The 21,384-nt window shown below is 46.0% G+C and overlaps 1 protein-coding gene across 1 annotated transcript; it reads right to left on the minus strand.

The window, feature by feature from the left end:
• Positions 1–5,070: 5,070 nt before the first annotated feature.
• Ncstn (nicastrin) lies at positions 5,071–21,318 on the minus strand. The gene is made up of 17 exons (XM_055613294.1): positions 21,166–21,318; positions 19,840–19,944; positions 15,307–15,430; positions 14,799–14,920; positions 14,257–14,402; positions 12,370–12,520; positions 11,994–12,103; positions 11,620–11,772; positions 10,985–11,089; positions 10,768–10,845; positions 9,138–9,310; positions 7,807–7,909; positions 7,598–7,693; positions 7,222–7,309; positions 6,814–6,968; positions 6,318–6,530; positions 5,071–5,783 (listed from the first exon to the last, which is right to left on the minus strand). The coding sequence occupies exons 1-17, from the start codon at positions 21,245–21,247 to the stop codon at positions 5,661–5,663; spliced, it is 2,127 nt and encodes a 708-aa protein (XP_055469269.1). The 5' UTR covers positions 21,248–21,318; the 3' UTR covers positions 5,071–5,660.
• Positions 21,319–21,384: the final 66 nt, after the last annotated feature.

Raw genomic sequence — 21,384 nt, forward strand, 5'->3', positions numbered from 1 at the left:
TGTGTGTGTAGGGGCTATCTTCCCTGCAAGGAAGACAACAGAAGCAGGCCTTAGGGATGGAAAACATAATTATGCCTTTGTGGTTGTTATTTTGCATTTTATAAGCATTCACTTTTTCAGATTGTGGTTCACAAATTTCTTTCTATCCTTGGGCAGCCTGGCCTGTGAGGTTCTGGGGGAGGGACATTGGAGGGTAGGTTAGACACAGGAGTTGGGGGTAGTCCTCGAGGGTAAGGGGAGGGTCTGGAGAAACTGGGAAGCAGTGGGCTTGGCAGGAGAGGGGTTGACATATGTGGGGAGCCCTGGGGACCCACCCAGGCAAACAGGCTGGCAGGGAGAGCAGGCAGTGTTAACTCTTGCTATGCCACACTGCCTGACCCTTCTCTGAGAGTGGCTGTCGTTGAGGTGCTAATTTGTCAGTAACTGGAGGTGTGTAGGGTCACAGGAGGCAAGGTAGGCAAGAGAAGTCTGAGCAGGAGCCACCATCACTTGGAGGAAATGGTAGCAGTTCTTTAGTGTATCTTCTTCGAGCTTCTGTCCTTGGTTTCCATATGGTCTCTGTCAGTCTGTCTTTCTCTGTCTCTACCTCTCTGTGCCTCTACAAGGTGACAGTGGGTCTCCACTCAGGCTAACTACACAATCTGTCACTCTCCGTGCTGCCAGCCCAGCTGGAAGCCCCCCTTCTCAGCACCCAGCCCAAGCCCTCTGCCCCTGGCCCCCTAGGCCTTATTGCCTTTGTCTCCTAAGGCGGCCTCCCCTTTCTTCTTCCTCTTCGCTCACCTCTCCTCAGTTCAGAGCCCATCTCCAATCTCATTACAGCCTCGGCCTCCAACCACTGTACCACCCCCACCCCCACCCCCAGCCTCTTCTCCTCCCTCCCCCATCCATCTGTCTTCCCTGAAGCTCTCCTCTTTGTGTCCTCCCATCTGTCACCACCAGCACTGGACCTACTCCCCTCCGGGCCACACCCACCTGGCCTTTCTCCCCTTGGGCTCAGTTCCCTCTCCTTTCCCTTCCTCCTTCAGCCCTAACTAGGAACCCTTCTTCCTCTGTTTCCTCTCACAAGCTTGCTTTTTTCAGGATGTTCTCCCTTACTTCAGTTTTTAATCCAACTCTAGTATCTCTGACCATTCCTCACTTGTGAGTTGGGGGAAGAGTGAGGACTCCAGGGTCCCAGCCCCTAACCCCTGAGCAACCACTTAGTTGGGACGGAGGATGGTAATGCTGGCTCACAGTTGCATCATCTCGGGTGAATGACTTCTCCTTAGGCCCCCTGAGATGACCCTCCACTCTTGCTCATGTTTCCCTGTTTGGGCCCAGGGCTTCCACTGCCCTTCTCCACCACAGAGGAGTGAGGCTCCCTTCTGCTTTAAATTCATGGAGAATAAAAAGGTATCCAGAAGCCTACCGGTGGCCCTGGCCTTCCAAGGGCTCCAGATTCTTCAGCCCAACTCCAGCTCTCTTTTATTTCTCTTTTGTCCTCCCTTCCTCCTTCCCTCCCACCGAACCTCTTCCTCTTTCTTTTGAGGAAATGACGCCATACTTCCCAAATGTCTACTGTTCCTGGGCTAGGGACAGTAGTGTCCCTCTCTAGAGCTAGTTCTTGTTCTCTACGAGTTCCTGAGTTGATCATCTTTTCAAATGGCCCCTGCTCCAGGAGCTTAAGAAGAAAGAGGAGGTTAGAGTCCCAGTTGTTCCTTCATAAACCAAACAGAGCCAGTGTGGACTAGAGAGAGCAGCCCCTTGTCAAAAGTCTATACTCCACAGAGAACACTGGGGCCCAGAGAGGGGCAGTGTCCCTCCCAATGTCACACAAGCAGCAGAGACAATCTCTGGTCCTGAGCTCTTCACACAACTCAAGGCTCCTATCTGTTGATCTTGGCCTGAAGCAAACCCATTGTCCTCTGATCGTGCATAGAACTAGTCTAGGACTGAAGCAGTGTGGAGCATGCATAGCCTTGCGGGTTATCTTGTGTCACTTTCCCCTCCCTCCAAATAAACTTCGGAGTCTTAAAGAAAAGATGCCACATATTTCTTATGCTTTTACCATGCATGGACAAAGTGCCTCCCCAGTAGCCATGCTCAGTGAGTGTTTATTACTTGTTATGGCTGTTGGCACAGATATAAGACATGTTCTAGTCTGACCTCAGTTTCTCCCTTATACATGTCCCTGGGCAAGCAGCATCCCTCCTCTAGCTAGTTTTCCCAATTTATCAAATCAAATGAGTTGAGCCTCGAGACATGGTGGTGCCTATCTTATCCGTAGTTTCAGTATTCAAGATACTGAGGCAGGGCTGATTGAGTTTGAGGCTATCCTAGAAAAACCTTGTCTCAAAGAAAGGAAGAAAATGCACATGATTTCTAAAGCCTTAGATGTTATAAGGCCCTAAATGTAGGGAGTATGGTAGAAAGTAATGGGCAAAGAAAGAGGACACATATATATGAAAGTGATATAATGAAAGTTGCTTTGTATGCTAATTTAAAAAAAGAAAAAGTTGGCTGTGGCACACTCTTTAAATCCTGTTTCTCAGAAGGTAGAGACAGGTAGATCTCTGTGAGTTTGAAGCCAGCCTATTCTATATAACAAGTGCCAGGCTAGTCAGGGCTACACAGTGAAACCCTGCCTCAAAACAAACAAACAAACAAACAAACAAACAAACAAGAAAACCTTGCCTATAAATAAGTAATAAATAAATAAATCCCCTCAAAGGCACAAAGTTTTATTAAATAAGGTGAAATTTTAATAGAGGGTACAAGAAGGTAGATTTAAAAAATTCTTGGGGGCTGGAGAGATGGCTCAGTGATTAAGAATACTGACTGCTGTTTCAGAGGTCCTCAGTTTAATTCCTAGCAACCACATGGTGGCTCACAACCATCTGTAATGGAATCTGATTCCCTCTTCTGGTGTGCATAAAAAACAAAGTGTTCATAAACATACACTAAATAAATCTTTAAAAAAAAAAATCTTGGACCATAGGTGGCTCAGTAAGTAAAAGAGCTTGCCATGTAAGCCTGATTACCCACATCTGATTCCTAGGTCCCACGATAGGAGAGAATTGATTCCCAAAGTTGCCCTCTGACCATATATACACTGTGGCACACGTGTGCATGCGCGCGCACACACACATACACACAAGTAAATATCTCCTCCCAGCATGTACTTTTGGACAGCAACCAAGACGTTAAAAAGAGAAAACAGTAACCCCCTTTATTCACACAGATGGGAGAAGACACCAGCTGGAGGAAAGCCTTCTGGTTAGACTTGAAGGAGGAGGTGTCCTAGTGGGTAGAGGCTGGTACTGAGAAATGGGTGGTCATTCCTTCAACTTTCTTTTTGTGTTAGAAGAGAAGGGCCAATATGAACTGGCAGGAGTAGGACAGGAGGGAAGCCCTTAGGGAAGAGCTAGAAAATGACACATTTTCAGAAGGCACAGGGTGAAGGAGGTCTATGTAGGGAACAAAGGAAAGGTAAGGGATTAGAGTTATTGGCCCCTAAGATGCCGCGGCCCACAAAGGGAGTACCTATTGAGGAGCCAATACTCTGGTCTGAGAGGAGAGTGTCTGGGTGTCCCTGAAGGTCAGGCTCACTGGCTGTGCTTCTTCTATGGAGCCTGACCTTTGCAAAAACCATGAAGGACTGGGTTCTGCTGTAGTTGGCACAGGGGTTTGGGGGGTGTGTGTGGGTAGGGAGCGGTGCAATACAGAGTAGGGGAGCATGGAAGACAGAAGACAAGCTTGTATTCTGTTCTTCCCTATCCCCTTCTTTTTTCCCCACCCGGGTCCCTTGACTCTGCCAAAGCCCCTGTTTCTCTGTTTAGCCCCCTCTCTGGTACCCAGCCATGTCCCTGCTTCCTGAGGCTGCCAGCAGGATGAGGGAGTTTACTGCTCTCTCCGCTGGGAGACCTGTTGGCCAAGGGAGGCATGGAGCCGGCCCAGACGATGGTGGCAGCTGTGCTCAGCTCCCACCAGTGCCAGCGCAACCCAGAGCTTTTCCAGCTCCAACTGGGGGCTGGCAGGGGGAGCAGCAGGGTAGGTTTCCTATCTCAGAACCCTAAACAGGCCTCCTTCGGGGAGCCTGGAGAGAAACCTGGAGGAAAATCATCTCCTCTCGGCAGGATTCTCGAGAAGGTAAACGGCTCAACCAAGGAACACAGAGGTGTTTAAACTGTGAGAACAGCCAGTTTTCCATCTCTCTAGTCTTTAGGCATGTGTGAGCAATAGCCTCCTGGCCAGCAGCAAGGACAGAAGGTCCCACGCAGGATCCCACCCCTGCTGGCACTCTTCTCCCACCCTCGACTAACTCAGCCATTGCCCACATTCACTTGCAGCTCTGCTCCCTCTACAATTCTGCCTCCATGAAGACGCAGGGAATTTTCTCCAAGAGCCATGGTTCTTCTGGAAGCAGCCTCAGACCACTCTTGCGCTGACCTACAGAAAGTCCACCATTTAATGGAGGGCTCGCCATCCTTAACACGTCACCCAAGAACCTTCTGGCATGTGAGCCCAGCATCATCTCCTCTTGCTTATCCTCATGGTTCAAGCACACCAAGTAACTTACCGTTTCCCAGACAAGTACCTTTGTTTGCTGTGCTTCTGCAAGTGGTGAGTTCTGAACCCTAACTCACAGTCACTGCTACTGCCATTGTCCCAGCTGGAGCACGTCATGACGCTTCCATCTATTACATCTGGTTATAAATCTATCTTTTTCTCTCACTCTAGCTCTGAGTTCCTCAAGGCTAAGGGTTGTGTCTGCCTTATCTCTGTACCTGCTCAGAGTGAATAACATAAGGAGAAACTGTGATTAGACTGTTTTAAGAGGGGCTCTGGAGTTTTCAAAGCCCTTCTTCATTTCACCTGCATTTTAACACTATCTTCCTTCTGGGAAGCAAGGCAGCACACACTGCGCTCTAGTCCAGGGTCATTGGATATGGTGATCTGGGAAGAATACCAAGCAACAAGTAGAAATTGTATGGGATAATTTTAATGAAACTTGCTATTTATATATTTACAAAAAAAAAAAAAAAAAAAAAAAAAAAAAAAGAAAAAAGAAAAGAAAACCCCCAACAAAAATAGATATTATAGTTTAATAATAAAAAGTACAACTGAGCACTGTGGGCTAGAGGTGGGATACCCACCTAACAGCATGCCCACCCTAACATGCCATCTGGACATCTGGAGAAAGGACAGTGAGAAAGAGACAGCTGGCTCAGCCAGAGAACCCTCTTTTCCCTAAGGATATGGGGTAGTTTGATCCTGATACTCAGTCCTTCTCATCCTCCTTCCTGGTCCAGCAGGTGGTTGAGTACAGGGGTGGCGACAGGGTGACAGTGGGGTCAGACAGAGGTACGGGGCAGGATGGAAAGACAGGAGGTATCCCAAGAAAGGGCAGATGAGGGTGGGTAACTGGGGAGTTAATCGGGAGCAGGAAGCTTCTATCATAATCCCTGGTATTAGAGAAGGAGAAACAAATGGGAAAGGGCAAGCTGAAAAGGGGAGGCAACTTATTCATCTCTTCCTGTCCCCAATCACAGTTCCATGGGTCAATCCCAGTCTAAGACAGGTCTAGAGACAGACCAGTGACAAATTAGTGGTTTGTCCCCAGTAAGACAACTGGCCTGGGAAGTAAAGTCCAAAGCTGGCAGGGAAAGCTGCAGTCCTCTTCAGTAAGACACAGCTCCTGGCTCTCGGGGAGCAACGAAGAGGACATCGGCTTTGGCATTGATGCAGTAAGTGACGATGAGAGAGAAGACGAGGATGCCGAAGCCCACGACCAGGGTGATAAACTGCAAGGACGAAGGTGTGGGCAGGGAAGAAAAGTATTCTGAGAATGCCACAGCCTGAGGAAACTCAGGAAGAAACACTATCAGAATTCTGGAACTAGATTCAAGCACCAAGAACAAGCACCGACCATTGGCAACACCTTCCCATTTAGCAGTCTGGCTCTCCTCAGGTGAAAGGCATCTGTGTTCTTTGTTTAAGCAATTTGAAGGCAAGCAGGACCCATGGCTTTGGTTCTCTGGTATTGTACTCATGCTCATGATTTACTTATAACAGAAACACAGTAACTATTTGACCTAGTGCTCCCAGCTGGGCCACACAGTAGATGCTGGGTAGGAGTGGGAGACACAGAAGACCTTCTTAGGTGGAAATGGGGCTCTCCTAAGGAAGCATGTATTCAAGCTATCAGGCAGAGAGATCTTCTGTGCACTGGCAGGCCAGGCACAGATTTGTACTGGTTTTGCTGCACATTATAGACAAATGAGAAACAGAAAGGAGCCTAACAGAACTGTACCACCTTGCCTCCAGGCCTGTCTTACCTCAAGTTCTTTGCTGGCAATTAGGAATATCCGAGCTTGGATATCTTTCCAGCGGCTCTCAGCCCACGTGGAATATTCCGTGGAGCTCCATTGGCTCAGCTCAAAGGCAGGAGATAAGGCCCTGGCCAGTCGTACCGTGGAGCGCACACACCGTGGGATCCGCTCTGTCTTGTTGGAATTCAAAGGACCTTGTACCCAGGAGTATTCATACAGCTGCACAAGAAGACAGGTCACAGCACAGGGCTGAGGTGACAATCTTCTCACTCACTCTCTGTGCCTCTAGCAGCACCATATTCCAGCCAACTTCACCAACTGGTTGACAATGCTTCATCCCATAGGTGGCCTAGTTTCCCTGAAGCTACTGCTTCCTCAACACTCAGGTTCCTAGGACTGTACCCCTCTGCCTTTCCATGCCAACTCCCATCTTCCCAGGAGATTCCCAACTTTTCCAAGGGAAAGAGGACCCAGGATACCTCCGACACCCACCGCCACTCACATCCTTGCTTTCATTGGGGACTTTACTTGGGTCCTGGCACTGTTCTCGGGTGAGGTTGGTCACCTTGCCAGTCAGGTTTGCCAAGGCATACTGCACAACATAAGTCGTGTTGGTAGGGCTGGAGACAGCAATGTAGTGTTGAAGAGGCCCATCATCTGATTGCAGGCCAAAGAGAAAGGAGGATTTGGAAGGTGAGGTCAACGGGGCAGGAACGGAAATCATCCAGCATTGGCAGGAGCCAGAAGAGAGCATGTTAAGAGAGGGTCCAACAAACATCAAGGAAAATAAAAGAAGGGGGGGCGGGCGAAAGCAGAGAGAGAAAGAAAAAAAAAAAAAGAGTAAAGATGAAACCAAAATGATTCCCCTTTTTCTACACTATGGATCCCCCTTCTCATGGCCAATGCTTACCCAAATACGACCTTAGGTCATGTCTGAGGATGGACTGAAACCATGAGTTGTTGGCTCTAACCAGGCACCCATAGAGCAGACGTGTAACCTAGGAATTGGGACACAGAGAAGAAAAAAAATGCTGTGACTTGCAGCAAGATCAGGGAAACAACAAGCAAAGACCAATTACAAGATAGGACCTCTAAGGGGCTAGGAGACAGTGGCAAGTTCACAAGGATGTAGATGAAATCCATTCAAGAACTGTCAGGACTGTCATCCTCACAGGCATGAACAGGCATGGGAGATTCCAAAGTTTAGGAAGTTGGCAAGGACCATAGAGAAGAGGGCAGCCTGTATTAACAGAAACAGAAAGGGCCAAGGGCCCGTCTTCTCTTACTGTCTGGGGATCAGCCTGAATGGAGTTGCTGAAGCTGGTTCCTCCTGCAAGGTTATACAATGCACGTGCCAGCACTGTGGCCACGTTCGCCAGTGCCTGCAGCGGGAGAGAAGGGCTGGATGGCTCACCTGGCTCCCAGTGCTTCACTTCAATCATTTCTATTGTATCTCCTATGCTCCAACTCAGCCCTCAGCCTGGGTCAGTACTACCTTGGCAGTGTCTGTCACAAAGTTCAGGTCCTCTTCTGGGCTCTGCCACTCAGGATAGGTCACGTGAATGTTCTCAGCGGTGTCATAAATGCTCTCGTAATACCTGTCCAGAAAGCCAGCATGAGCCTTGGCTGTAGGGAGCCAGGTCCCTGCCCCTCTCCTAGCTAGACATTCTTTATATGAGAACTTGCTATCTTATTTTTCATCATCCAGTGGAAAAAGGAGAAATAAATTGGAGTCTTTTTATTAAAGAGGTATTGGAAGTGGGAAAGTAGGAATGTGGGTGGGTAAAGAAATTAGCAGCCTTTGCTAAGGGACAAAGGATAAAAGGTAAGCAAGCCCTAAGCACTGGAGACTCTTAACTGTTTGGTCTGGACACACAGGAAGCTGGCTGGCTTCTCAGAGAACTGCCACCCTGTATGAGTGTTCCAATGAATGACAGAGTGACAGGGGGAAATGGTCAGGTGCTAAGATCAGGCATGCTCACAGATACACATAAATACTCTGGATCAAATCACTATGATGGTCCCTGTGAGCACCAAGGAAACAGATTTTAAAAGAGCACTCTCAGCTTTCCTACTGAAATGTCCCTTATGCAGGAATAAATTGCTGTCCCATACAGAGTCAAGTCAGCTACACAGTCAAATGAATTACCTCTTACCCCAGGGTACCACATCAGATCTGGAAGCTGATAGTAATCTAGAACTGTCACTCCCTTGAATGAGTGAGAAATGACCTTTCCTAGAGTCAGAGAATCTGCTTAAAGCAAAACAAAACAAAACTCATTTGGCCCAAGGAGCAAGGAGGCTAGAGAGAGAACCTTCTAGCCTGAGTGAGAAGTCCCTGTTGTGCCTGGCCTCAAATTAGGAGCAGCATGAGGGAACCAGGAACCAGGAGAGAGGTAACTAACATGATCTTCTTATCTTCAGCAACCTCTGGTACATGCAGCCATGTGTACCTACCACAGGACAGGAACATGTCCCATTTTACAAAGTAGAACACTGCTTGTGGACCCCAGACAGGGACCACTTTTGCCTTCCAGCCAGGAAACTACCCTCTGTCTTCCCCTTCTTTGGCTTGGGACAATGCCCTCTGTGGCAACCTCTGGGAACTGAGGTGTCAGGAGAACGTGGGAGAAGGATGGCTGTACTAGGAGGTTCTAGGATGATTGTACTAGGAGTCCAGGGCGACTCCTGTGAATAGGCTACTGGCTAAACTTCCTGGAGTTTCTGGAGGCAGTGTATGAGGTGGAAAAAGACAGCAACCTTCCTCCCAGACCACAGAATAGACTGCCTCTGAAAACAAGGAGGGCACTGGGCCAGATGACTTACTGATTATGGAAGGAACCAGAGTGGTCAGCCAAAACTACGCCAGAGATGTTTCGAGCCCGAAGAAATCGTTGTAGAGATGACGGTGGCAGGGCCTGGGACTGACTCTGTCTCTTTAGGACAACTTCAGGGACATCAGTACCACTCTTCTCCAGAGTGGTCAGAAGGTCCTCCACCTGAGGAAGTCAAGAAGCAAACTGCTGGGAGGTGGGGAGTGGGAGTGGAGGGGAGGGGAGGGAAAGGGAGGGGAGGGAAGAGAAGGGAAGGGAAATGAAGGGAAAGGAAGTGAAGGGAAGGGAAGAGCTCACTGAGACTGAATCACCAACCAGGGAGCATCCATGGGAAGAGTCCAGGGCCCCACCCCCACATATATAAGAGATGTGGGATCCCTAACAACAGGAGTAGGGACTGCCTCAGACTCTGTTGCCTGCCTTTGGATCCCTTTCCCCTAACTGGACCACCTTGTCTAGCCTCAGTAGAAGATGCATCCAGTCCTACTTGATATGGCAAGGTGGATATATCAAAGAGCTTGGAGCAAAGCTCTCTGAATTTCCTACAGTTCCCATGGTTCTTTCTACAGTTAAGAGATTAAGGCACAAAGAGGCCTGGTTCTCTAAATTTTAGGCAAGCTCTGTCCTCAGGAGTCAGCCTCATCCTCAGTAGGTCTTTTGTTGTACATCAAAAATGAATGTACATGAATCATTTGTTGTACAGAATTAGAGGGGGTCAATCAACAATGGAACACCAAGCATGTAAGTAATTCAGGGATGACAGCAAAGGCTGGAGTGGCAACAAGAGCACTCTGAGGAGAAAGGAGGCTCACAGCTGCACTTGGTAGGAATTAAGAGCCCTGAATAAGCATGACGTGGAGGGCAGAGGCTGGAGAGACGGCTCAGTGGTTAAGAGCACTTGTTGCTCTTGCAGAGGAGCCGGGTTTGATCCTCTGTACCCAAATGGTGTTGCACAAACATTTGTAATTCCACTTCTAAGGGATCTGCCTTCTTCTGACCTTCGTGGGCATCAGGTATGCATATGGTACACATACTTGTGGGCAAATACTCATACATACAAAATAAAATAAATCTGTGCTACCCCCCACCAACAAAGTAGAGAGCAATTTGGGCAGGAGCCAGATACAGGCAGGACTCTGGCAGGTAGCCTTGACAGAAAGAATAGAAGCAGCAAGTCACGCTGGGCGGTGCCGGTGCAGGCCTTTAACCGCAGCACTCAGGAGGCAGAGGCAGGTGGATCTCTTGAGTTTGAGACAGTGAGTTCTGCTGTGGCTAGGGCTACATAGAGAAACCCTGTCTCAAAAAAGAAAGAAAACCTGTCTCAAGAAAGAGAGAAAGAAAGAGAGAGAGAGAGATAAAGAGAGATAAAGGAAGGAAGGAAGGAAGGAAGGAAGGAAGGAAGGAAGGAAGGAAGGAAGGGAAGGAAGGAAGACAGAAAAAGAGAGAAAGAAAGGAAGGAAAGAAAGACAGACAGAAAAAAAGAAAGGGAACAAGTCACTAAGTCACTTACCTGTCCTTAATGAGTAGCAGTAATATTTAGATACTGAATGATCACAGAGAACTACCTATTCCAGGGAACCAACGAGATACTAGTTCTATCTACTGTCTTATCTGTGGGTTACCTGGTTCTTCACAGATTCATTTTTCTGAGACATGGGATCTGTGTGCATCCAGAGATTTAGTGAAGTTCTTAGGGCTACCTGGAAAGGAGAAACAGTAACATGTATAACCAATCTCCTGCTCTGACCCATGCCTGGGAGAGATGGCTGGTGCCTGCAGCACAGGCCACAGAACAAGGAGCTTAAGTTTGAGGAAGAGGCCGAGGATAGAGGCTCACACCTGTCCCAGCTCCACGAAGGAGTCAATGTTCTCTAGCCGCACAGGGAACTTGCCTTTTTCCATGTCATAGACCATCCTTGAGCTGCCAATGTAGTCAAAAGTTTCCTGAGGGGTGGAGACAGGAGAAATTCCCAAGGAATAGGGCAACCTGAGGTCAACAACGGGCTGCTGTCTTGGGCCATCTCAGCCGCCTGTCATCTTACAGCCACGTGATCCACCCGCCACCAACAACCCAACCAGCTGCCTCTCACATGTATGCATCATGGGGTTTCTTGGGCGTAGAGATGGGAAAAGTAGCCTTTGTAAGGCCTCCAAGCAAACACCAACCGTTACACACTTGCTTCTTGACTCTTCCTCTATCTCCCCAGCTCTGGCTGCTATTACCTTACACTATAGCCAGGCTGCACCACAGGGGTTGGGACAATAAACATGAAAGAAGCCTCAAATAGATCTTACCAATGAATGGGAGGAGGGAAGGGGACATCACTTCAGGAAATAGAAGCTTTGTTTTGTTTTGTTTTTTTAAAGGATTCCAAAGGGGAAACAGCTGATTAACAGTTCAGGTCAGTAATTCCTCCTCCACCGTTACCACTCCCTTCCTCCTTGCAGTCTTGCCCTAGGAAAAGAGCCCTCACCCCCTGGAAGAAGACAAACATCACATTTCGGGGTAGCTTAGTAGCATCAGGTGCCTTGTGCAAAGCTTCTGCTGCAGCCAACTGAGTGACAAAGGAGGCTACAGCACTTTCTGCCCCAGGGGCCACATTCCAGAAAAAGGATCGGCTATCCATCTGGAAGAGAAGATAGGATAGGATGGAACACTTTAAAACTAGACCACTAGAGCCAAGCCCAAGCTCCTTCTGCTCCAAGAATCCCCGTAGGTTGGGACAAGTACTAGAGCCAAGGAGTCCAACAGCCCAGCTCCCTCTCTACTTAAGGCTCCCGGTGTGTTCACTCTGAAATCAGACATGCCTAAAGAGCCCTGCCCATGCTGCAGAGGGGCAACACTCACCCGGGTGGCTGCAACTACAACCCTGTCATCAGGATCTAATGCCCCAGATGTATTTATAGGCTTAAGCATGCTCCAGACGTTGTAGTCAGATAGGGGGTCACAGACGAGTTCTGAGAAGGACATAAACAGTGAGAGCGATAGGAATAGGAAGAGGGTGATCATTGAGAAGGCCTTCAAGACTGTTCAGACTCAGTCCCCATTCACCCTGAGGATCATTTCTCTACCTTCAACTGCTCTAGCCCTGTCTCTGTGGCACCATCACTTCAGGGGCAGGATGCTGCTGCCTGGGCCCACTCCTTCCCTGGGTATCTCAGCAACCTCCCTCGTTGGGGGCCTCTTCAAACCACAGTCCATGTCATGGCTGGGGCCCGCCTACCTGGGTTGATGCTGAAGGTGTTCTGGATGAAGCTGCGCCGCATGCAGGTGGCGGTGCTGATGACGGCGTGCATGTGCGAGAAGAGCTGCATAGCACACAGTGGGAAGCTTGGTGCAGAGCCGTTCTGACCCAGGTTGTGATCTTGATAGCACTGGAGAGGAGATGGACCCCACTGAGACAGCTAGCTGTGGAGACCCTCTCTCACTTTCCAGGGAGAGGAAGGCCCAGATCCATTGTTAAGCCACTCCCTTTTGGGAGACATAAGTCCCCAAGCTACAGGTGTCCTGGGATAACCATATAAGGTCAAAGAGAAAAATTCCTCAATCAGTACAAATGGCATGAACTCAATAATAGATTGGCTGGAGCAGGCGAACTTGTGAAATTTTAACTGGTGTGGTTCAAGCTTCAGCCATCACAGGCTCATGCTACGCAGTTTACAATGGCCCCAAACTCATGATCGTGTTTCGGCCTCCCAAGCATTGACAGTATGGGTGTGTTACCATGCCTGGCTTCAGACACTGTTCTTAGTGTGACTTGATATAAGGAGCACTGGCTAGAAATTTAAAAAATACAGCAACTCATTTAGTTATTCTGAAGACAAATCTCTTTAAAAAAAAAAAATTGTTTATTATTTATACAGTATTCTGCCTGCATGTGTGCAAGCAGCCCAGAAGAGGGCACCAGATCTCATTATAGATGGTGGTGAGCCACCATGTGGTTGCTGGGAATTGAACTAGGACCTTTGAAAGAAAGACAAATCTCTTAACTGATCTTAAAATGAAGATGACAGACTACACAAAATCAGGACAAAGTAGAGCTGTAACAACTGATCCAATGGGCTGTAGAGATGGCTCGGTGGGTAAGAGTGTTTGCATAGCAAACATGAAGAGCTATGTTCCAATCTAGCACCCACGTGAAAGCTGAGCATGCACCTGTAACCTCAGGGAGAAAAGTCAGGACTGTAGGTGCTTGCTGGCTGCCAGCACAGGTCCAGGTTTGTCTCAAGGGAATAAGGTGGAGAGCAACAGAGTAGGATATCTGATGTCCTCCTCTGGCCTTTACATTATGTACCCGTGGACACATATGTATGTACACACACACACACACACACACACACACACATGCATGCATGTACTTAGGGATTTACTGAACTCAAAAACCTCTCAACTCCTAGTCCAGTGTTCTCTTTTTCTGTTTTTGTTTTGTTCTTTATCAAACAAGGTCTTACCCTGTTACCCAGGCAGGCCTAGAACAACAGCCTTGAATTGTTGGCAATCTTCCTGCCTGTGCCTGGCATTAAGCATGAGACATCATGTCTGGTCCCTATTTTTTTTTTTTTTTTTAAGGCTCTTTCAAGACAGGGTTTCTCTGAATAAACCACCCTGGCTGTCTGGAACTCAATTTGTAGACCAGGCTGGCCTCAAACTCACAGAGATCCACCTGCCTCTGCCTCATGAGTGCTGGGATTAAAGATGTATACACTCGGCCCAGTGTGCTTTTTGTCTGGTTCTTAACCATGGCTGAACACCTTGCTTTATATTCTTCTTCCATGTAGTTCTGTCCAGTCTAAAGCTTTTATTACTATATCAGACAAGAAAGAAATGGTAGAGGGAAATGTCATGACACTGAACGATAAACTTCAGTGTTCTTGTTTTGTTTGTGAGACAGGGTCTTGCTATATAGCCCTAGTTGATCTGGAACTTGCTGTCTCTGCCTCCTGAGTGCTGAGATTCAGGCATGCACCATCATACTTGACCAAACTCCTTGGTGGTTATTTTGAGGAACCAAAGTGTGAACTAGCAGAATAAGTCTCCCTCCAAACAGGACAAGAACATGAAAATAATCCTCTTTCTTACTGGAATTGCCAGAAGCTGGCAGAGTCAGTACCTGCTTGATGACCTTGGTTTCATTCTCATCTTCAAGAAGAAAGATGGGGAAACTAAAGTCTTCATAAGCCAAGCCATTGCCCACTTCATTCCACAATGTTTTATTGCAATGAGCAAACTCTGACCCATAGGAGTTGGAGTAAATACCTGGAGGAAGGAAGGGAACAGTTTACAGAGGCACCAAGTACTTAGGGAGCAGGAGAAGTAACAAGATTAGGCTATCACAGGGCTAGGACTAAGAGTACAAAAAGGCAGTGACACTAAGAAGCAGTCACGAATCTACCGCCAGCCTGGCTAAGATAGAGAAACTGCTAACAGGTAAGCCTAGGCTGGCAGATCTGGTCTCTGAGCTTGTGTCAAGAAGGAATGGTAGAAGAGGAAGAGGAAAAGAAGATGAAGCAGGCCTGCTGGAGTGTGGGGAGTGGGAAGGAACCAGCTGTTTACAGTCTATACAGACATACGGTCCCTGCCCCTGAAGCCTGACACTGGAACAACAATTAGCCTGTACAGTAGAAGGTTCTCATGAACTTTTGAGGCTCTTACCAAACCCATCATTTGGGCACTGCACACTAGGAGAGAAGCTTGAAGTTGAATTGGGCTTGGCTAGAGTCACGGCAAGACCAGCAATCCTGCTGGTTCTCCCCTTCAGCTTTTCCATTATATCCCTAGAATGGAGAGAACATGAAAGAAGGCATCAGAAGGTAGCAGATACAGGAATGTATCAAACAGATTAACAAGTGGAGATTAGTCACGCAGAACTACCAACTCACTTCTCTTCTGGGGCTTAATTTCTGAGTCTGGACTATGGCCCAACCTGAGTTCACGGTTTCATCTACCTTGAACCTGAGTGGTTCTGGAACCGCTCCTTCTTCTCAGAAGGTGGTCTAATTTTGAGATCAACAAGATGATTCCTTTGGATGGTCCTCTTTTCTGAATACAAACCCTGCTTCCTCTTTCCCAGTAGACTAGAGCAAACAAACTTGCCACTCATCAGTACAAGGACCAGATATTTCTCTACATAATGGCCCCAGAAGACACACCCAGTTCTTACCTGGTAAAGAGCTGGCCCTCCAGTAGAACCATATAAGGGGGGTTGGGGCCATCTGTCAGCACCCACTGCAGGTCTTCTTCTTTCTCCACTACGTGGATAACCCCCGTATCCCCACTAATGGAAGCTGCCAGGACAGAATGGATCAAATTAAAGCTCCCACAGCTGACTTTTTTTTTTTTTTTTAAAAAAAAAACAGGGTCTCACTATGTAACCTGGCTGACCTGAACTAACTCTGTAGACCAGGCTGCCCTTAAATTTGCAGTGATCCTCCTGCCTCTGCTTTCCAAGTGCTGTGATTCAAGGCCACCACCTCCAGCTTCTGTAGATCTTTTATCTCTAAAGATATCACAAAATATTAGGGTAAACACCACCACCTCTAGACTTGAAGAGCTGCATCACTCCAGCTCCATTATAGGAGGAAAGGAGAACAAAAGCCCAAGTGGACTATTAGAGGTCTTTTTGAATTTTTTTTTTTTTAAAGTTTAAACTTAGGTCATCAGGTTTTTATAGCATGCACTTTTACCCTTTGAATCATCTTGCTGGAAAGGATCTGCAGCTTTCACTTTTTTGGCCCAATTCCAACAATTTCACTTACCCATAAACGCAGTATTCTAGAACACTAGACACTCAATTTTCAAAATCTACATTTTCCTCTAGAAAATGCCAGACTGCATTTCCAGCTCAGACTTCTAGCTTTGATATTCCTTTGAAAAGACATAGATTCCATGGTCTCACTAGCCTTCTTGGGTTACCATTCTCCAGCCTCATTTGGGAATGCCTTTATTTGTTCCTGGACAGTTTTAGGTGATTTTAATCCAGAACTTTGAGCTCTCTAGAGCAAAGCCACCCAACTCATCACCTGGAATGGACTGAAGATATGCTGATAATTACTGGCTCATTCCTGGGAATCTAGGCTTTCAAGACCCTCAATTGTACAAATACAAGAGTAGACTCCTTATTTACCCAGGATGGCCTATGAACAATACGCATTTTTATATATGCTAGGATGTTAAATTATAACATTTCTATGTATCCCATGATGTGACAAAGACTGGGAAGTACTACTTCAGAGGAAGGATGATCCATAGTCGAGAATGTCCTGAGTCTCTAGGAATCCACGTGGAGACATCCTGAGTTCTCCCTGACAATTTTTCCTTCCTGAAGGTCTTCTTTGCTTTTTTTTTTTGCTAGTGACCCAGTCAAAGGCCTTGATTATAATACCCACTTTATCAGTGAGCTATATCCCAGCCACTGGACTTTTAGGAGCTATAAATGCTTGGGCCTTCTCTCGGAAGAGCCTGGACACATGTATTTTCTAAAATTACTAAATGTAGTTCTTGGCTATACAGAATCAGAAATGAGAACTAGGCTTCTAGACCACAGAGCTAAAACACTGGTAACTTGCAGAAGATTAAAAACTTCCCAATTGATAACCAAACAAAATTCTTCTCCCAGGAGAGCTAATAAAAAGTAAATACAGCAGAAGGGGCTACAACATCTGCCTACGGCTTATATATAGTAAATACTTAACATGATCATATCCATGATAATAATAAAATATGGAAGAATAGCAGAGCCTGGGACAGCTTTAGCTAAGATCTGGATACTAACAAAGGTTTTTCATTTATATTATATTCCTATAGGTCCAAAAGGGCAAAGAAAAGGAGACCTTCCATTGTGATTCTATTCCAGAGTCCGTGCTATAAAACAATAATATAACGAAAAAGATAACACTTGTTAAAGCTCTGAAGATATGAGAAAAAGAAAAGCTAGTGTGGTACATTGGAAATAAATAAATAAATGAATGAATGAATGAATGAATGAATGAATGAATGAATGTAACCTCAGCTCTAGAGAAGACAGGGAAGAAACAAAATGTGACCCTGGACTATAGAAACCTGGACTTCCATCTGGGTCCTAACTGGTGATTGCATGGTTTTAAGTAATGTGTTTGTTTTCTCTAGACCTTCAGCAAGAAACAGATTTCTCATCTCTATTCATCTTATACAGCGGGGATAGAGGAAAAACAAAGTTACATGAGAAGGAATGGTCAGATATGATGAAGCAAGACTCAGAAGTAAGTAGGCTGAGAAGGAAACAAGATCCTCATGAGGAAATGGCCAGAGTCCAGCGCCTCCCTTCTTCTCTCGGGACTGCCCTTGGCTTTATCTCTAGGCTACTGCTTTGCTTCCCACAGGCTGCCTGAAAGCAGGCAGCACAGTAACTCGTCTCCAGAAGAATTTTTAGAGCCCAGCCTCAGGAGGATGGGGTTCTCGAAGTCAGGTCTGACCTCAGCCTATCCTGGATGAGGTTCTCCTTCATCCACAGCTCAGTCAAGAAACCAAATCCAACAAAAACTTTAAAGTCATTTGAAACCAATGACTGTACTTGCAGTACTTCCTGTATGTGGATATGAGAAAATTACCTTGTAGTATAGCTCACAGAAGTATAGGTAGAAAAGTATTAACTACCTCCCTGAGCAAACGCCTTACTTTCCAGTAACTGAGTTTCTTTTTACCAATGTTGCAGTCTTTATTGATAAAATAAAAGGGTTGGGATTTTTCTTCTTTTAAACAATAATGGAAGGTTCCTGGCAATTACATAATACTGCTTGACACTTTATTCCACATCAGTGACAAACATTTACTTAAAAAGTGTTTGAAGCAGGGAATGAAGGGACATGCCTGCAATTTCAGCATTAGCGAGTCTGAGGCAAGAAGATTAGAAGTTCAAGGCCAGCCTGGGCTATATAATGAGATCCTGTCTTAAAAAAAACAGATAAAGAAAAAAAAAAAAAGACACTTTGATTTTTAGCTTTGTGCATCATTACTTCAGCCATTATTAAAAGGATAAACTACTCAGTCCCAAAACAAACAAAAAGGATAAACTAAAATTCAGATGTGATCAATTTGATTAGAAAGACAAGATCAGACCCTGCTTGTCTGCATAATTTTATCCTGACAGAGCTATTGTCCATGAAAGATTAAGCTCTGATGATAATAGATAGCGTAAGCAGAAAACAAGCTGTGGTTTTTATTTTATTTTCTTACGATATATAGTACCCAGAGTTTGAACTCAGGGCCTTGTGCATGTTAGACAAGCGTCCTGCCACTGAGCTGCACTCGAGCAACTGATACAGTGTTGAGAGTGGCAGGGTTGCAACACATTTACAAAACACCAGGATCAGCCCAAATCCTTCACCTATTTCCCTTGCAACTATTTGGGAATTGGGAGGAGCAATGGGGTCTCTAGCTCAGCTGGCTTTGGCAACCTACCTCCTGAGTGCTATGATTACAGCAGTGCCACTATATACAACTGACGTGGTATTGGGCACTGAACCCAAAACTCTTGTGTTTGCTGGGAAAGCGTTCTACCAAGTAGTTATATCTCCAGCCCTTATTTGGCATTTGTGTGGATGTGTGTGCCCAAGAGAAGACAACCTCAGATACCTGTCCTCACCTTCTACCTTGTTTTAGAAAGGATCTCTCTGTTTTTCTGTAGTATGTAACAGGCAACCTGGCCTCTAAGTTTCCAGGGATTCTTCTGTCACTGCCTCCGATCTGTCTATAGAAGTGCTAGGATTATAAGCAGTCACATTATGCCTTAGCTTTTTTAAATGTGGGTTCCAGAGAGTCAAGTTCAGGTTGTCATGCATGCCCAAGAGCTATGTCCCCAGCCCTTAGTTGGTATAAAAATAAGTAAAAAGATATTTATGTGTATGTCTTGCCTGCATGTATGAATGTGCACCACATGTGTACCTGGTGCCAGCAGAGGTTAGAAGACGCATCAGATCTCCTGGAACTAGAGTGATGGATGGTTGAGAGACACCACGTGTGTTCTGGGAACCAAAAATCAGCCCTTTGCAAGAGCTGAACCATCTCTCCAGCCCCTACTTAGCATGCCTTTTCTTCAACTAGTTCACTGCCATTGAAGAAGCTGATTAGGGGGTTTGGAGGTACTAGCTTGATGGGAGGGGTTCAATCAACAGCATCACAAAATCATGACAACAGAAAACAGTGGCACAGGTTTGCAGTCCCAGAATTCAGCAGACGGCCAAAGCCAGCCTGGGCTACAGAGAAAGACTTTGTCTCAAAGGGGGAAAAAAGGGTCATTTTGGTTCAAAAAAGGTCACTCAGAGTGACAGGGTAGTGACTAGACTCCATAGGAATGTGGGATTTACTTTTCCTTAGAAAACCGTATGGTAAGATAGTTGAGAGTCCCACCAGGGTTCAGATCCTAGCTTGACTTCTTACTTGACGATGCTGGGAAAGTTAAGCAATTTCCCTAAGTTTCGGTTTTATCCTTTGTACAATGTCAATAACAAGAATTGTTGTAGAGGTAAAACTAAAATGCACACATTAAAACATTTATTAACATTTAGCTCTCATTAATTATCTTGCCTGGTCTGAGATGGTAATTACTTCCTGTGCTCACACTCTAATTTGAATGCCAAGATTTCTAAGCACCATATATTTCTGAGAATAAATACTGAATTATTAATGGTCACAAATTCAAATCCCAATTTCAACTTACACTGGCAGCCAATCTGATGAGTGGCATTGAGCAGGCGGACACAAGGAGCTGTTTTATTTAAGGGGATGTAGATTTTCCTCTCCACTGAGTTTCCCCCACACAATCCTGACCAGAAGATAAAAAGCATTAGGATAAAGTAAAAGATATTTGGTATTAGCCTCTACCATCATTAGCTCAATTCATGGTTTAGGTAAATCATTCACTATCATACTTTCTAACATGTGATTAATGAGCATTCTTTTTCCTTCTTGGTCGTATTATTGGAGTGTTGTAAAGAGTACCTAGCTGTATTTTAGAAGGTTACTAAATTCCATGAAGATCAATTAACAATAGAGCTGAAAAATGATGTGTCAAAAATAGTCTTGACTTTTAGATGTGTCAGCGTCTAGTTGCTCTGGTCTAAATGTACAGATTACCAAAACCAAACAAAGAAGAACATTAACGACAACAAAATCCACCCAAGAATCTGAACAGAGCTAAGGGAAACCTTACACGACACACTTGTTCAGTTAATCAAACATCAGACCATTTGCCTGCACACCTAGAGTATGGTGCAGCTACTGTTTCTTCCCTGAAGATGGTCAAAAACAATGCGAATGTAGGGGAAGACACACTCATAGTTATATACAGAAATGTTTATATTTTAGGGCTTAAATAGTCAACCATGCACATATAAGAAAATATTTATAGCTTTGCTTAATTCTTAGTTGACAACACCATCAAGAATTACAAGTGTGTTATTAATTGTAATTCATAATTGCTAGATCACTAATATTATATTGAAATGAAAATATTAATACACATTAAACGTCTAAAATTCCTTGAATCATTACTTCCCTCTTAATAAAGCAGCCAAGATCACGTTAGCCTCACTTTAGTAAGCAAAGAAAATAAGGAACACAAATTTAGGATAGAATCAACAGGAGGAAATGAGGACTCTCATTTTTAAATGCTGAACAGCACCCACAAAAATACCAAACCAGAGAAAGGAGGCTGTGAGCTTTTTACACCTGTCCCTTTTGATTGTTGGTGGGGTGGCTGGGCTTCAGAGAAAAACAGGCATTCGAAGCAGGTAGAAGAAAATCAGGTTGGAAACCCAGAAAAGGGCTGGAGAGAACTACGCGAAAAGATGAGCCTTCGGGAGAGAAGCAAGGAGGGTCCAGGCAAAGGGGGAACTTATGTCATGGGAACGAAAGACAAGAAGGATGTACAGGGCGGGGGGACAGAGGGGGCAATGGGAACCAGAAGGGCAACGCCTGCACTTGCGATGGGCCGATCCGGACGGTTCCTCTTACAGACCGGAGCTCCGCGGTGGAGTGCCCTCACCTGCCAGCACCACGGAAAAAGACAGAAGAAGAAGACCCCGACTTCCTGGGTCAGGCCCAGAGCCGCCCCTAATCGTGGCCATCTTGCCTCTCCGCTGGGCGGAAGCCTCGGGTCCCTTTCCAGTCTAGTACCGGCCTCTCTAGTCTTCCGCAGGCACCGTCTCTGTAGTCCAGCGCTCCAAAGACCGGAAGTTCGTGTCTGAGGCGCTTCCGGGAGCCG

The sequence above is a fragment of the Psammomys obesus genome, unplaced genomic scaffold (assembly GCF_907164565.1).
Source record: "Psammomys obesus unplaced genomic scaffold, mPsaObe1.curated_primary_1811, whole genome shotgun sequence".
Classification (NCBI taxonomy): Eukaryota; Metazoa; Chordata; class Mammalia; order Rodentia; family Muridae; genus Psammomys; species Psammomys obesus.

Excerpts from the sequence above, each read along its gene's own strand:
- Ncstn (XM_055613294.1), bottom strand. The coding sequence starts at position 21,247 with ATGGCCACGATTAGGGGCGGCTCTGGGCCTGACCCAGGAAGTCGGGGT. Across the intron at positions 12,104-12,369 it reads CACCTTCAGCATCAACCCAG|AACTCGTCTGTGACCCCCTA; the intron begins GTAGGCGGGCCC and ends TGTCCTTCTCAG. Across the intron at positions 7,310-7,597 it reads TTCAGGCTGATCCCCAGACA|GTTACACGTCTGCTCTATGG; the intron begins GTAAGAGAAGAC and ends CCCAATTCCTAG.